General features: G+C 36.4%; 1 protein-coding gene across 3 annotated transcripts in view; it reads right to left on the reverse strand.

The window, feature by feature from the left end:
* Positions 1 to 18,285, reverse strand: part of Cftr (CF transmembrane conductance regulator) — a 146,153-nt gene that overhangs the window by 33,971 nt on the left and 93,897 nt on the right. For 2 of the 3 annotated variants that reach the window (XM_021164958.2, XM_085840805.1), the window contains 6 exons: positions 16,221 to 16,258; positions 15,174 to 15,424; positions 12,053 to 12,132; positions 9,545 to 9,695; positions 7,936 to 8,163; positions 5,036 to 5,136 (listed from right to left, as the gene is read on the reverse strand). In XM_021164958.2, the coding sequence (XP_021020617.2) occupies positions 5,036 to 5,136; positions 7,936 to 8,163; positions 9,545 to 9,695; positions 12,053 to 12,132; positions 15,174 to 15,424; positions 16,221 to 16,258 (849 nt within the window). The remainder of the gene's footprint in view (positions 1 to 5,035; positions 5,137 to 7,935; positions 8,164 to 9,544; positions 9,696 to 12,052; positions 12,133 to 15,173; positions 15,425 to 16,220; positions 16,259 to 18,285) is intronic. The other variant, XM_085840806.1, reaches the window with a different exon arrangement.

An 18,285-nucleotide genomic window follows, 5' to 3' on the forward strand; every position in this document is an offset into this window, starting at 1 on the left:
ACCAACCATGCAAGAACTTTCTGGAACTTCACTAATGGTGATCTAAATGGTCGCCTTATAAGCTCATTGTTCTTAACCTTGCAACTTCCTTCTTTTTACTAGGGACATACAGTCCAGTTCAATAATCTAGTGGAGAACAGGGATGCTTATTTGCTGGTCTTCTTGAAAAACGAAGGCAATGGCATTCACATATTAAAGCTGCTCACTTTCTGTTCCTTCTGTGGTAGAAAGTTCTGGAAGGATATGAGTTATCAAATGAAGAAATTATGTGTGAGCAACCTCTTAGACACCAGACGGTTTAATACTGCTACGTTTAAAATATCACCTTTTATACCTTTGCTGGCTCACATTTATTTATTTGGCCTTTCAGGGAGTATAAACTTTGTATCATTTTGATGGTCACTTAAGATCATATGTGCACTCTGAGGTGATGTACAGGAACTCATATGCTAGCATGTCAAATCTACTAGAAAATAATCTAGCAGAATATTTTATAGATGCATGGAGGTATCAAGATGGTAGCAGGATATGTATAGAGAGCAATAGAGAGATGTACACTAAATATATGAATCTATAATTCATCGAGACAACTTTTGAACCATGGGGTTAGATACCAATAGCTATAGAGAATGCATGTAGAAAGAAGAAGTTGTAATACAAATGATGATTTAAAGGATACATGAGATGAAGGCCCAGGAGGTAGCAGAAAAATGACATAGTATAAGGATTCATCCATGGGAAATAGTTCTCAACAACTTCAGAAGACAAGGATGTTGCTTTGTACATGATGTTTATTGTGACTCACATGGGTGATGAACATGGAAGAAACTGTGTGAAGAACAGAAGATATAACAGAGAAAGGCAATCCCTTTAGAAGTTTTGCTGTAAACAGGTCAAATAATTAGGACAGAAACTGGAGACCAAATTAAAGTATTCACTGGTGAAAAGTCTCATAAAGGGCAGGCAACTACACAGGACTTGCCTCTAGATAGAAGCAAGGACACGGGTAAAGAGAGTACATATGACTAGAGATTCAATAAACCTGTACTCATACTCTAAGATGTCATGTCTACTGCAAGATTTTCTAGTAGTATGCTACATTAAGAAAGAGCTCTATAAGTTCCCTCTCCCTACTGTTAGGCATTTCATCTAAGGTCCCTACCATTGATTCCTGAGAGTCTCTTACCTCCCAGGTCTCTGGTGCATTCTGGAGGGTCCCCCCCCCAACCTCCTATTTCCTAAGGTTGCCCTGTTTCCATTCTTTCTGCTGGCCCTCAGCTCCAGCAGGAAGACAGGACATCAAGTGAGGGATGGGGTTGTCATCCCACAGTCACATCTCTGACCCATAATTGTTCCTGTCTGAAAGAATTATAGGGATGGGAATGGAGAGGAAACCTGAGGAAAAGAAGGTCCAGTAACAGGCCCAAAGTGGGATCCAGCTCAACAGGCGTTCCTGACACTATTGCTGAGGCCATGGAGCGCTCACAAAAAGGGATCTATCATGACTGCCCTCTGAAAGACCCAACAAGCAGCTGAAAGAGTCAGATGCAGATATTTGCATTCAACCAATGGAAGCAGCTGACCCCTGTTGTTGAATTAGGGAAGGCTGAAAGAAGCTGAGAAGGGTGATCCTGTAGGAGGACCAGCAGTCTCAATTAACCTTGAGATCTCTCAAACACTGGACCACCAAACAGGCAACATACACCAGCTGATATGAGGCCCCCAACACACATACAGCAGAGGACTTCCAGATCTGTGTTCATTCAGAGATGATGCACCTAACCCTTAAGAGACTGGAGGCCCCAGGGAGTTTAGAGGTCAGGTGGGGGGGTGGGGCATCCACATGCAAACCGGGGTGGGGGAGTGGGGAGGAGGTGTGGGATGTGGAGCAGTCGGAGAGTGGATTGGGGGAGGGAGTGGGGAATGGAATATGGAGTGTAAAAAAATTAATTTAAAAAATTTTTAAAAAGACAAAAAAGAGAAAGAGCTAGTAGAGAGATAGATGTAAGGGAATTATTTCTGGTTATATGTATGTATTTCTGTGAGATATATAGCAAGGTCTTTGGCTAAGAGTTTAAGTAATAGAATTATTATAATGTCTAAAAGGATGCAGGAATAAAGGAAAGAGCTTGGGAGTCAATTTTATTATGAAAACATAATGAAAAGGTTGCTGGATAGTTCTGATAGTTTCAGATATGTGATAATAAGCACAACATAACTTGTGTTGTTGTGATATTGGATTTAATAGCTGAGAGATAAAAAATGCTAGAGATCTGTGGGTGTGTAATGGGTAGAAAATAAAAACAAAGTTATACTGCTATGTTCATAACTTCATAGTCAAATTGGCTGTATTAATTTTTAATTTGGGACAGATGGGTAAATGAAGTAATTATTCCAACTCTGAAGCTTTTTCCTGAATAGCCTTGCACTTAGCTTTATAATATAGTAAAGAAAACATTGTGTTTGTTCCATTTTAAACTCAGATCACTCTTGATGCAGTTGAAAACACAGTAAGATAAAATGATGTCACACTGAGTTTTTGATTAGTGTTGTAAAACCTTGGGGGTTACATCAGGTGGATGTGGAATCTGAAAGCACTGATCAGACATTCTCCCTTCAGATTCCCAAGGAAGAGGTGGAAAGAAGAGCACTACTGGGTAGTTTTAGCAGCAGTGCAGGTTAGTCTCGCACGATGGCAGTTAATAGCAGAAAGGGACCACCAACACCCAGGAAGGCCCACCAGCATTGCTTGGCAAAGGAATGCAAACTAACATATGCTCTTTGATATTAAACAAAAGAGCATTACTTTTGAAAATGTAATCAACTGCAAATATTGATACATTTCATAGACCATGTCATAAACACAATAGGTCTGTAAAGGGTCCTTTCACACACCATGAAAGATAACAATGTCAGACAACAAAATCTAGCATACCCAGGGGAAAACCTGGAGAAATACCTTAAAGTGTCTTTCATGGACACTAGATACATGAAGTAGTAATGTATTTAGCAACGGTTTTGTCAGCCTGTGCAAAGGCTATTCCAACAGGACTGTCCAACCCACAGTTCACAGGCCACTTCCAGCTGCACAAACAGAGCTATAAAAGAAGCCCAATACAAATCATAAACTTACTACTTACTGAAAATCTTAGGTTGTATATGTGTTACTAAGTTTAGGAGCTTAACTGTACATATCTTGAGTGTGAACTCTGCAGGTGACAACATTGTGTTGCAATGTCAAAAGTTTGGCTATGTGATTAAGCCAGAAAATTAATGCTGCAAAGGAAATTGTTACATGTACAAGAAGAGATTTTTTTATGTAAAGAAATATGTAATGTGCACAAGGGTTTTGAATTATGAAGTCATAGTTTTAAAAATTTAAGTAAGTAGAAACAGAATTTATATAATATTCTTCAGCTAATTCCAACACAAAACCAAGAAGTGTGGAGAAGAGACTAGGGACTGGTCTAATTAAGAAAAATAAAACCTAAGAAAACTGTATTTCAAGGAATTACTAAGATGCCTCCGGAAATGATGAAAATGCACAAGCAAGAAGAGGCTTTAAAAGATTTTAGTTTTTTACCTTGTGACATATTTATGAAAAATATACTGTATGTATTTATATATTATAACTATGGAAATTTTGCAATCACATGAATGTGTGTCTGAAAATGGAAGTAAAGGGATTTGTATGGATTCTAGGCCTCTTAGAAATGACGTAAGGAATGGATGAATGTATGTCAAAAGCCTTAAGCTTCAGTGACAGGCCAGCAATGACAGAGCATCATGTGATGGCAACTGCTCCTAAGCCTGATGACTTGAGTTCAGTCCCTAGGACCCACATGGTGAAAAGAGGGAGGTGAGCACCACAAGTTTCCCTTTGAACTCCTCCACACTCACACTGTGGCATGGACATTCCTTACCAACACAAATAAATGTAAAGTGTAAAAAGTAATCAGTTATGACGTTCTCAGGCCAATTCTAAAGTCTAACTGATAAAATGGCTTTTATTAAAATATAAATAGGGAAGTCTATGGAGCCTCCTTTCATTTCTTGCCCTGGCCCTTGTGAATTAGTAGTCCTTTGTATCATTTTAGCACACAAATATCACTTCAGGCTCTCACTCTATGGAAGAAGAATACACCTAATATGGTCTTTGAACACACAAAGTCCTCAAATGCAAGACAGCATCAGTTAAGCACAAAGGAACAGAGCAATGACAAACACTATGACCAGACATTTTCAAAATAAGACAAGAGGATTATGAAAAATGTCAAGCTGCTGAATGTGGAAACCTAATATACAGAAGGATTTCATAAACAAGACACCAAATGCACAAGCCATAAAGGTAAAGGAAAATAAACTACTCTGCATCAAATTCAATGTTTCAGTTCATCAAGGTATACTGTGAGTAAAGGTACTGGCTCGAGGGCCATTTAAATGTATAGAACTGATGACTGATCCAGGACTTAAGAACACCTATAAAGTAAGGAAAAACAAACAAGCACAGCAAACCTCATCAGGTTGCAAATAACAGAAACAAGCATTTAACAGAAATAAACAACAATAAAAATCCAAGTGGTCAACAATAGAGACTTACTAAGTTATCCAGAAATTTTAGTAGTTACTTCACATTCATCAGGCTGGCAACATTGTAAAAGCCTGAATAAGAAATACTGCTGGAAACATTCACATGCTCTCTTGCTTGAAGTATATAGTGGCACAACAGACTGGAGTAATTTGGCGTTAGTGAAGCCAAGTTTGGGGAAATTCTAACCTCAGCAATGTCTTCCACTCCTAGGATTTGCTTTGGAAAACTCCAGGGCAGAGACACATGTGCAAGAGTATTCACAATGATAATCCATGAGGACGAAAGATAAATCATGCCACAGCTTAATGTGGGATACAGAATGTCCTTAAAGTAACCTGAACATTTTACTTCTTAAACTGAATAATATATATATTTCTTATGTTAGTGCCTACTCTTTTTGTTTTGTTCTCTCAACTTTTCATAAAATTAAAAATAGTAACTTACCAAGCTATCTGTATCAATGCTTGAGTTCACAGCCCACTGCAAAGTACTCATGATATTCATAGCTAAAGTTAGAATAATACCAGCTGTTCCTTCTCCTTCACCTAGACATGGAAAAGGGTTTTGAACAAAGTATATGTTATTTCTCTCTTCTGTGAATTATTGTATTCATCTCTCTCTCATCGCTTGCCAATAAATTGATGTTTCAATTTAATGCAGTTTTAGTGACTCCTTTGAACAATAATGCCTTCATTGAGTAAGCTTTCAACCAGAATTTAAAATCAAATCGTGACTGAATATTGGGAACTGCTGCACTTTTAAATGATGCTTAGGTCTTGAAGGTAATGTTTGTAGTGAGGAATTGTCTACTCTTACTCTGTATGTAACAATATAAACAAACACTGGTTGAACACCACACCATAAATGAGTGAATAAATAAATAAAAATACTTAAGAAATGAGATCCTGTACAGAACTCAAAGGAGGGCCACATCCATCCGAGTAGCACTAGCACATGTGCTGAGCACCTCTGTAAGGGTCGTGATCTCTGCTCATCAAAAGCTGTTTCTAAGAAAGGAGTCTTCACATGTCACCAGGCAGACAGAAAACTAATCCCAGCCACTTAAGGGAGAAGTTTGCCCATTACATTAAAAGCAAGAAGAAAAATGCCCAATATGCTTGAAAAGAACAGTGTTAATATGTTATTTAAGAGTAAATTTCATTTAGGATTAGGAAGGGCAACTAATTAAAATTTTAAAAAATGAGGATTATGACTACAAACATTTTTAAGATAAGTGTTCATAAATTATTTTAAACTTACGATATCATATCCCAAGTGACAATGCTTAATCTAGCATTAAATTACTATAAAGTTAAACATCAAGATGAATAAGTCATCCTATTAATGGCTGAAAATTTTCATGCTGTCATTTTCTCCTTTTTAGGTACACCATAGATAACACAAATTATGCTGTGTTAACATCAAATAATGTATTGAAAATTGTTAATAGTTCATTTTATATAGGTCCCTTATATATTTCTTATTCTGAGGGCTAAAACAAAGTAAGGTAAAATTTTAATACCAAGTAATATAATTTAATAATCACTGGTCATTTATTACAAACAAGACTATACTGTATTACACAAAATATTGCACAATATTATAAGAGCGTTATTAGTGCGCATCTGCCCACACAATTAGGGAATTAAAGAAGTTAATTAATGGCTGTAAATTAATGTAAGTTAATATCATCAATAAAATTAAGACCAATAGAGTTGGTTGCTTATGGCTGGGTTCCTGGGCTGTGCTGCTCATCCCAGTTGGAGGTTCTACTGTGTTGACTAGTAAAGGTTTTGACTACTGGCCTTGGTAACCCAGGACTTAGTCATAATATACAGTCTGATACAGCATGTGATACATTGGCTTGAGTTAATTGTGAAGTCTTAATCCATGTAATTTAGTCACCTTGATTCCCTCTGAATTACCTTATATACAAATAATCAATATTCTACCTTCCAAAAATTATTTTTAAGGTGTCAAAATGACTGTATGTGTATCCACAAATATACCTACATATAGATTCATGTCATAGCCATGCATGACAAAAGCAATATATGGGTAAGTTAACCATCCTCATAGCAGTTGTCAATCTGCAGGGCCCAAAGCCAAAAGGGATATGTTTTCTGTCTTCTCTAGGATTTAATAATTGGACTCAGGATCCATACCATTAATTCAAGAAGAAGAATGAAGCTCATGTGTTATGGTCCTGTTAAATGGAGATATCTATTATTCTGAGAGAGGGCAGGGAGGAAGAGAGAGGGAGACACATACACATCTCTCTCTCTCTCTCTCTCTCTCATATATATATGTAAATGTTATATGTGTATACATTATATATGCATTATATATGAAATATATACATAATATACATTTATTATATACAAATATATAATCCTATATATGTGTGTATATAGATATAGATAGATATAGATATGACATAGAGAGACAGAGAAAGACAGAGAGATACAGAAAGACAGAGTGAGAAAGAAATGCATTATCCACGGAATGAAGAGAACACAAACCAGTATCTACATGAGTCATACTTATGCCTGACTCTCCAGTGCCTGTTCTGGTTCCTTCAGATAACCAAGTGTGATACCCCCCTGAGGCTGCATGACACAATTTGATAACTCGTCAAAGGCTGCTTTATTGGAGTTGAGCAATTCTGTTCTTATAATCAAATAATGTTGCAAATATGGCATTGACGTGTCATTCACTCTGAAATTTTGCTATAAATAGTATACAATATTTTATATATAATAAAATGTTATATATAAGTCACATAGCATTTTGACTCAGAAATCCAGCACCTTAAAATACTCATTTATCTGAATAGATTTTAATTTTTCTTATTGTGACTTATTTTTTCCTTGAAGATCCTAAATTTCAGAACATTTTTATTTGAAAAATAATTCACTTTTATGTCAGTTATTTTACTTCTATGCTAATTTTATTTATTCAAATTCATATTACACAAGAATTTTTACCAATAAGTAGTTGTTAAATGAAGAAATTTTACAGGAAGTGTGAAAGGGTAAGTGTGTGTATGTGTGTGCATGTGTATACATGTTTTTCTTTCCCCATTTAGATTTCCAACATTGGCATGAAAAGACGTTTTTCTTGTCAGTCACATATTTGCTATCTGACTCAGTGTCTCATTATTCTTAAAATAGTGAAACTAGTAACAATACCATATAAACCTTTAAATAAATTATTTAGAAACAAAACAACAGAAATGCAAAGAAATTACTTGCAAGCTCTACAGGTCGACTTAAAAGCATCTAAATATTTTAATAAAAGCATATGGCATTTTAATCATTGACAAAAAAATAAGTTCAGATTACCTGTTGTTAAAATGGAGATGAAGGTAACAACAATGAAGAAGAGGACAAAAATCATGTCTATTCTCATTTGGAACCAGCGCAAGGTTGCCAGGTACATAAACCAGTTGGCAGTGTGCAAATTCAGAGCTTTGTGGAACAGAGTTTCAAAGTAAGTCTGGCGTCGGAAGGCTCGAAGCGTCCAGAGTCCTTTTAAGCTTGTCACAAGGTGGGTGAAAATTGGACTCCTGCCTGTAAATCATCCCATAGGAGATAATGTACAGCTTGCAATACAGAACAGAATTTCATCCTACCATGTTTCTGACAAAGATGAATTCCAGAGTAACTTCACCATAAGCATCTATGGTGTGGGCCTCTCACTGAAACCAGAACTTACTTTTAAAGTGCATGGCCCTGCCTTTTACCTGCTGACCATGGTAGATAGGTAGGTGGTGGACAGAACCACTTTCCTTGTTAACTCACATTTCCTTGTCTAAGAGTAGTCAATATTCTTGGCTAATCCTAAATTAGTAACTGCTGAGAAAATGGGTTTTGTCTTTAGACTCAATCTCTAAGTCTCTCAGTGTAGAATTTCTGTGAACCGATTTAGCTCCTAAGTTTCAAAGTAGAAACACACATTAAGTTTACTCTCTTAAAAATAATTGCCTCACACCAAGGTTCCTTCTGGAAGAGATGCTTCCTAAGTAAACCGAGCAAAGATTAACCAAAAGAAGCCAGGCCATTAAGGAAAGGCCTGAAGATGATAAGCCAAATGGAAGAATTCCATCCAGTCTCACTTGAAATCTGGGAGAAAATCTGAGGAAAAATAGCATTGCTGTTTTTGACTTTGAGCAGTATAAGAACATATACATGTCTATGCATACACAATGGTAAGGATATACACCTGTTTGAAAGCCAAAACAAAGCCATAGTTGTTAACAAAGTCAATCCTCATGTACTTTATAAGTTTCATTGTTGGGCTGGGAGAGTTCAGTTGGTAATATGTCTGCTACACAAACATAAGAACCTGAGGTCAGATTCTAAGCACACATTCCAAGTAAAACTTTGGGCCTGTACTGAATGTCTGTAATGCTAGAGATGAAGACACTTGGGTCCCAGGCCTCCCTGGCCAGCCATTCCAGCTGAACCAGCAAATGCCAGGTTCTATGAGAAACTCATGAGAGAGAGAGAAGGGAAGGAAGAAAGGGAGGAAGGAAGAAAAGAGGGATGGTGGGGGGAGGGGGGAGGGAGGGAGAGGGAAGGGAGGGAACAGAGAAGGAGGAAGTAGAGAGAAGATGAGAAGGAAAAAAGAAGAGAAGCAATTGACAAAGGTAGCCTTTGGTTCCCACACATGCCTGCATGAGCAAGTATGCCACACACATGCTACTGCTACTGCTACTGCTACTGCTACTGCTACTGCTACTGCTACTGCTACTGCTACTGCTACTGCTACTGCTACTGCTACTACTCAGACACAGACACAGACACAGACACACACACACACACACACACCATTGTTATATAGAGATTTAAAGCAGGTTAAAGTTATAGTGGTAAGTAAATGTTTACAAAAAGCTCCTGTGGTCCCCCTCCCCCACTTCCAGGAACCCCTGCAATCCATTCCATGCTGTACCTTCAGATTCCAGTTGTTTGAGCTGCTGTGCGGTATGAAGGAAGTACGCCCTCAGTAATATAAAGACTACTAGCCCTGGCACCGTCGCTAGGAAGATGTAGGGTTGTAATGCCGAGACGACTATTATAGCTCCAATCACAATGAACACCAACTGTGGGGTCAAAGAAAATATGGTAGTGAGAGACGTTTTCACTTTGTAAAGTGGACAGGGGCATTGCTGAGTTGTGTCTACACATGTTCTTAGACTGCACTATTCTCAGTAGGGAAACATGCATCCATGAATAAGGTGCCAGCTCAAAGGCAGTATCTGCAGGCTGCATAGAAACAATTGTTAAAATTGTTTAGTTTGCTGATATGATAGTTCAGCTGTTGAAGTTTTACATGGTGCTTTCTATTCTTGGGATAATTTTATTTATCACACACTATAAATTTTATAAGAAGTAAATGTTAAATGATTATGATTTTCTTCATCCAGTCCATTAAAAAATTAAAATTTCAAAATAATTTTAGTATCAATATTATCTTTTGTGATTTTGTTGGAGTCGTTTAAAATGAAACATTCTTAACAGAACATTTTAAGTTACAAATATCTCTTTTAAACACAGGTTTAGTCATGTTGACAAGTTCACTTTTCTGACTCTAATTTTTCATATTTAATATTGAAAGGAGTATTATTTAATAAGTTACTTATATCTCAGCTCACCTATGCCTACTGTAATAACTAGAGATACTCCAGTAACTCAAAAGGTTATAGTAGATGGATTTAATTTGAAATTAAGTATTTTTTCTATCCACACTATCAAAATAAATTCTGCCATGCAATGTAGACATCTTACTATATTACACCCCAGAAAATTAGAAGACTGTTTGCAACCTCACTACAGTTTACCAAATGAATGGTCCACCTGACATCCAGCATATGCAAACTTTAAAACCAACTTAGTGTAACTTTCATATGCTAATTCTCCACTAGTTTCCATGGGCTTTCTGGCTGGTGTCCTGAAGGGAAATGGGCAGGGTAGATCTCAGCTCAAAAGAAAGCTTTGAGAGATTTGCTACCTCATGAAGCTTTAGCAGCTTAAACTGTTTAAGATACATAAAAGGATTTGAAAGCCATCACAAATGTCAAATAACCTTTAATTTGTAAGAAAAATATTTGAAAATTAGCTCTCCCAGATTTCTGAGGTAAACTAAATAACAAAAGATACTTAGGAGACCATTAAAAAATATATATCACTCAAGCACCATTTTTAAGACTTTTATAGACAGATTCAGATAGATACCCACATTCCAGTTTTTAACCATACTATATTATATTGCATTATATTATATTAGTATATAGTATTTAGTATATTTATATTATGGACCTATGGTTTATTTTCCGAGAATGGGAAACAAATGCCTCATGTTAAAGAAACACACATAAACTAACACTTTTGAGTACATAAATCAAAACTTGGGTTTAAAAAATTCCAGTAGGTGCTGCTATCGTAAAGTTATATCTTTAAACACAGCAATGAAGGAAATCCAAAACACAGTTCACTTAGTACAGTAAGTGTATTTAATTATGTCAATCATTTCAGAGGAGGTAAACCAACAGCTGGTTTCTCTGCATCTGCTGATGTGGCTTGTGTGTATACATACAGGGGTAATAGTTCCACATTTTTTCAAGTTTTCAGAAATGCAGTACTATTTTAAAGAGAAGAGAAGGGACAAGCTATGAGAATGTGTCATTCCAACAAGGACAGTGTTGTGTTACAACTATTTCTTCAGTGCATTTGCTCTCTGAAGCTTCAGGAAGCCAACAGGGAGCTCAGAAAACTGTGCCTGATTCAACAGGCAAGCGTATCAGCTTACAACTCCTGTAAGTCCTTTGACTTGGCAGTCCTAATGTGATGCTTTCAAGGTCACTTTGGTTTCCACTACATGGCCGGCCTTCTTTTGTTATTAAGTGACTTTCAGTCATCTCCATAGCATGGCTACCCTGGAGGTCTGTCACAGTAGTCACTAAGGGAGAGCCTCAGAGAATCTGAATATTTCTTTTCCTTCACGGTTTTCAACAATCCATTTTTCATCCTTCCATTAAGTTATATTTTTGTGGGAAATGGCTTAGCTAAATTTGTGTTTAAGTGTTCATGGGTATGGCTGGATTAGAGTGTAGCCTCTCCAGGAACTTCATTTTCATTTCAGTGTTGGACTTAAGAAATGTTCTATCAGTCAAATTTTATGGTCAATGATTAGGTGGAAAACTCTTTTGTACCTTTCAAACCAATTCAAGAGGATAGTATCGTATCCTGGGCCTGCCTGAAATAGACAGACATAGCTAGTTACTGAATTCACTAAATTTATGACTATTAAACATTGCGCCTCTTCATAAAACTTATTCACTAGCCAGGACTTCAACTAGTGTGTGGAAAATTAGCAACAAATTCACTTGCTTCCTTTTGAAACTATTCACAAAACTTTATGGCAAATAGAAAAACTCGATAATAGTTATTCTTTACAAACCTGAATGAAGTCAAATATGGTAAGAGGCAGAAAGTCATCCAAAATTGCTATATCTTTGGAGAATCTGTTAAGAATCCCACCTGTGATACAAATAAATATTCTCAAATATTAATCACTTTTAGAAGGACACCAATATATTTTATCCTAAATTCACAGCACAGCAAAAGCATTTAAAATAAGAATTATCATCTAGTCAGAAATTCAAGAACTTACAAATATTAGCTTTGTTGAGAATTCTAAGTATGTATTTAAGTTATTGCCTCCTACTTTTGAACTTTTATAAAACACATAGTCCCCTATGACTCAGCTCCAAGCATTGTCTTTAATCAAGTTCTTACTATAATTAAGGGTAGGAATGTCTGGTCATCGTACCCCTTGGGCCTCACTTCTGCTGCTCTCAGTTTCAAGGTGTCTTAATGGCGGTGCTTTCATCAATTTTTTATGTTCAACTCCATCAAACAGGGCACATACACCCTCCCTGTGGAGTTCTCTGACATTTAGATATGCTGATCCAAACCCCACAGCTGTCTCTCTCAGTACACACCAGACTTCCTTTTTTATTTTGTCTATCTTCTTTACTGGGAATATAAGCTTCAACCTGTATTCTAAATTCCAGACTCACCCATCTGAGTCTTGATTGTTGCCTCAATGAACTAAAAATTCCATGTCTACTACATGCTTTGGCAATGCTGGCTACAGGGAGGTGATTAAGTCATTCTCCTTGTAGTGCAGGAATTCATCTTCTAAAAAAGGAGCTAAGCAAACAGATAAAGTGTAACACAACGCTATGGCAACCTTATCACTCGTTCACTATTACTTACTGGATTAAAGTCCAAAATTCTTTAATATTTAATAGTTTCCCATAATTTGTCCTTAACTAAACTGGATCCTGCTATTTAAATCCACTGCTTCTGGTAAGTATGTCTTCTTTAGTCTACCCTTTTACTACTTTGCCTATGTGTTGCTTCTTTCTATCTAAAAGCCCTGTCTCCTCTTGTCAAATCTGTACCTCTTTCCTGGTTTAACTCAAATAGCCTGTCTGCAAGAGAGTAGGGTATTTACTGCATCTGGAAAAAAATCTCTTCCTGTACTTGTCTGTACGCCTGAGTTGCAGAGACTACATACGTGCTGTATCTCACAGCTGCTTGTGTGTGTACATATAACTTATCTCTTTTCCCAGATAGTAGATTTTGAAGTCAATAGGATAGATAATTCCATGTCTATCTTATATGACCCACAGACAAAAGTAAAAAGCCTTATGCAGCCATGTGATATATTAGTTAACATATTCATTTAGGATATTTTATGAATATATTATATGGATACACATTATGGATATCCTTCCATAAATAACTCAGAGAAATAATGTATATTCCATGACATTTGTAATAACTATTTAAAACTGAAAGTATTCTTGGGCAAAATAGTATACTCATAGTGACATTTATATTTCAAATTTTATTTCAATCAGGAGCATCTGTGTATTATAACCTCACTTTGCTCAGGACCTTTATTATGTGTCTGTATGATCGAAAGGTCACTTGAGTATGACAAAGTGGGAGAAAGTAACAGAAGAAAATAAAAAAGGCAGAGAAAATTACTGTCAAGGAGAAGCATGGCCAATGCACAATTCTGAAGAGCTCATCTAAGGGAAATTCCAAGTTGTTGCAAAGTATAGCAAAATAATTCAGTATCAGACGAGAATCATAAACCATGAATCTAATAACTTTTTTTAATTAAAAGCAATCTATATGTACCACAGCAACCAAATAATAAGTGCAGGCTGATTGGAAATCTTTCGAGGTCATCTTGCAGCTTTAGCTCCAGGAGGTTGAATAAGGAGGAACACAACATAAAGTGGTTAAGAATTAACCTGAGACACAGATGACATTTTGGGAAGACAAATGAGAAAAGAAGAATGTATGGTGATCACTGATAAGGAAAACAGAGAGGGCGGAGAAGGCGCTGTGAGTGGATTTTGGGAGAGAGAGGATGGCTAGTTCACTTCCTTTGAGAGCAACAACCCCACAGAAAAGAATGGCAGAAATATGCTAATATTCATTTCACATAGGCTGCTGACAGCCATAACTACCATTGGTGTGTGGCCAAACTAAGCCTAAGCCTCAAATGTCTGTGTCCTTTCCACGTGTCCATGTTCAATTCTGCCAGAAACGTGAGAGAACGCCTCTCTTAAACTCACTAGGTCTAGTGAATTGCCCATTCCCTTAGTTTTAAGATTCTTAGAATAAAAGAGGATGACCAGGATCATATGCAAATGAGGCAACCCTTTGCCGAGGCATAAGGGCTCCAGTATAAATATAATCTTTCTCATACATCAACACTTAATTTTGTCACCTAAAAAAAATCTGATGCACATTTGAGATTTTTAGAAACAGATTACAGTAAAAAGTTTCAATACTGTAGCTTTCTCTACATTTGGTTGAATTTCTATGCCTGACATGAATGGTACTTTATTTATTTGTATGCGCCAGGACTTCCCTGGCTTAATGCCACCCAGCAGGCTCTCCAGTGAAGGAGAACTTAGGAGGCTTATTATCTTCATGGTCTTTAAAGTAAGCTAATTCATAGGTGAATCAATGCACCACATTTTCAAAGACCCTTCTTGCCATAGGTTTTGAAATGTTTCTTTCTATTTTTCAAATTATCTTACTTTCTGTGACTGTAATTAAATTGGTGTCAAATGCATTATACAAGGAGCATGTACTATAATTGTCTCATAATAATCAAAAACTATCCCCCTCCCCCCAGAAGTCATCCAACGCATTCATATGACCACTCTTGAAGAGTCACAAGAAACAGTTATTTTTTTCCCATCAAGATAAGTATGTGAGAAGGCCAAGTTATCCAAAAGAGGTTGCTTCAAGTGAGTCCATTGAACCCAAATCACATTGTAACAAGATAATTTACTCTACTAGGCTGATACAGAAATGCTGGGGAGCATGGGTATGCTTGCCTGCAGTATCTTAGAAATGCCAAACAAGGTAGTTGGATGAGGGGCAGATGCCTGTGTTCCAGCTCATGCTGCTACTGAAGGCAGGCAGGCCGATGAGCCCCACAGATGGCAAGCGGGCAGCTCCACTTTATACCTAGTCACAAGTACCTGCTTTCAGCTTGCTGATGGTCGACATAGGGGCATGAAGAATAGAGTGTAACATTTTCCTGTGCAAAATTTTTGATGCTGTGATTAACGTATGCACCAGCGGCAAACCTCTGAAGAGGCTCAGGGCAAGCAAAGTGTCAGCCACTCCCACGTAAATGTAAAAAATATAATAGAAACTGGTACTGGTAATGATCACAACATAGGAGCTATTGGAAATTTTAGTACCATTGTTTCCACTGTTAACAGGGTTGCTGTAAAACAAAAGAAAAAGATTATTTGACAACCAAACTTGTCAATTGAATCACTAATAAAAATAAGTATAAGGAAACATGGAATGCTGACTTTAAAAGAGACTACATCCTTAGTTTTATAAATTTTGTATTGCCAAAAGGTGTTAAGGTTTCTCATAATTGAAATAGATGTACTTGATCCTTATTTGAACAAAATAATTAGTAGAAACTATTAAATATGAACTGTTTCTTCATATATTTTGTTGCATTTCATGAAAATCGAAAACAACATATATTTTAGAAATGAAGAGATAAAGGCACTGAACAGCTTTCAACTTGAACAAATATAGTAAACCTTTCATATCTTCTGTGTATCTATGGATTCAGCCATCAGTTTACTGAGAAAATTGTTCTTAAAATTGCATCTTTAGTGAATGCGTACATACTTATTTTTCTTATCATCATTTCTCTAAAGGATATAACAACTACTTACATGAAAATTACATTATACTGGGCATCATATAAATCTAGAAATGTTTTAAAGTATATGTGGTGATATGCCTAGGCTACATGCAAAATACTATTGTATTGTATATGTAAAAAACAGTTTTACACATGGAGCCCGAGTGCAGAATTTGGTATTATCTTTGTTCTGGGACCCAGTCTCCTCAGAAATTGAAGAATTACCGAAACATGGTTTCTCCCCTCATAATCAGCAGGAATATGGAAGGGTGTAATGAACATAGTAGATATTAAAATAGTTTAAAATCTCTAAATATAAACAAAACACAATCCACATAAAGTGTGGTATACTCACTTTTTAAGCAACCACAACACAAATAAAGAAGCAGCCACCTGGAATGGAACAATCCACAGTTGATTTTTTTCTAGCATCTTTATCTAAGCCTTCCACACCCATTTCTAAATTCAATATGACCAACATCAAAGTGCACACACTCTTAGTGTCTTGGCTTTCCACCTCTGAAGTCACTTCAGCAATTGCTATTGGTTAAGAGCACACGAAGCTTATGGAATTCCACTCTCTCATTTTGCACATTCATTTTTCCACAAACACTGTTTATTGAATCATACAGGAAAGTTAAGGGTTGTCTGTGTAAATAATATATTTTGTTTTAGTTTATCTTATTAACTTTCATGATGAAGATCTAATGGCATTGTTTTAATTGCCATGTTTTCTCAATGTACACATAGTCTCTGTGTACTGTCTCAGTAAAAAAGGAAAACTTCTGATGTCTTAAGACCCAAGTTAATGCAAAACTAGAAATCTGGTAATAATCTAAGCTTTGCAAATGTCTTTATTCTTATAGGAAAGTCTTCCTCAATCTTCAGACTAATCAAATGACTCGAGACCCGAGGTGGGCTCATGTTCTGAGCCACTTCTCCATCACATCTCCTTTGATCCAAGAACAGAAACATCAGCAGCACTGGCACTGCCAACACCCTCTGAATAGGAGCAATAAGAGAAATACGTATTTACGAGGCCTAGATCCTCACAAAGTACTTTCTTGTCTGTCACATAGATTGACCAATCCAAACTATATTTATTGACTACAGTAGAAAAAAATATTTTCAAATACTTGGTAGGAAGCCTTTAGGAAAAATATTTGGGAATTAAAGAGACAATGGAATACACACTATTATTTCACTTCAAAATGATTCAAGACTATATAAAGTTCATGTAATTTTTCAAAGCGGGGTACTCTTGGAGGATCACGCTGAAGCAGCGACAAAATAAGTAATAATCATTTTTATTCCTAAGGTGGGGAGGTAACACACAGTGCCATATCACATGTAATTAAATACACCATAATTTGCAGATTTTCACATATTTTGTGGGACAAATATAACCCTAAAATCACACTGAATAGCAAAGGTAGTTTTATAGAAGTTCAGTATAATCTCCATTTTATTACTGATGTAAAGCAACTCAGGGACTCCTTATTAACAAACAGAAACAGCAGTCCTTTGACACAGTCTTAAAGACCACATGACAAAGGAGCAAACAGGATCTTGAGATGCTGCACTCTAAACACCATCAGGTTATTGTAAACATCCATTAATCCAGTGTTTACATTTTCCCTCTCTTGTCCATAATACACTGCTAAGAAGGGGGACTAGAAAGAGCAGCACAATAGAAATATTAGTCTATTTGTTCAGTGTTAAGAACTTAGCGACAACATTGCTTTCGAGGGAAAATACAAAATATATACTTTTTCAAAATAACACATGACTGAGAAATATAATTTTCCCCACCACTAGATTAAGTAGCTGTGAAGGAATAAGAAACGATAGCGTGGGCCACAAAGTTTATTTCCTGTTACAAAAGGGATCATATACAGAAGAGATGCTATAAAGTCATAAATCTAAATGGAAATACAGCCCTTATTAAGATTTAAAATTATCTAAATCACTTTAATGGAGGAGGATATGTATTTGGGAATTTCTTGTCACTTAGGACTTAAACAGTGCTTTAAAAACTAAACTGCCACTGTGGATTGGCACCTGTTCCATGATGGAATGTACCAAGAAACATTCCAGTAGCCAAAAGAAATCTACACATTGGCACTGACACAAAGAAAAAAAGTTTAGACTTAAAGTCTATGTAAATTTTGATTGAAGGAAAACAACATAAACATTAGCAAATATGTTGTTTAGTTGTAAATTTGTGCATATCATTGCTTTCTTTTAATCTAGCATTTGAGAGCTATTTAACCGGACAATGCCTATAAGATACTGACAAAAATGGAAGGAAGGAAGGAAGGAAGGAAGGAAGGAAGACGAAAAAAAAGAAAAGCACACCATTAGATTGTTTTCTGACAAGAGCATCATTGAATTTTGTCCACTATGAACCCTGCCCCTGT

The sequence above is a fragment of the Mus caroli genome, unplaced genomic scaffold (genome assembly GCF_978045245.1).
Source record: "Mus caroli unplaced genomic scaffold, Mus_caroli_1 scaffold_7, whole genome shotgun sequence".
NCBI classification, from domain to species: Eukaryota; Metazoa; Chordata; class Mammalia; order Rodentia; family Muridae; genus Mus; species Mus caroli.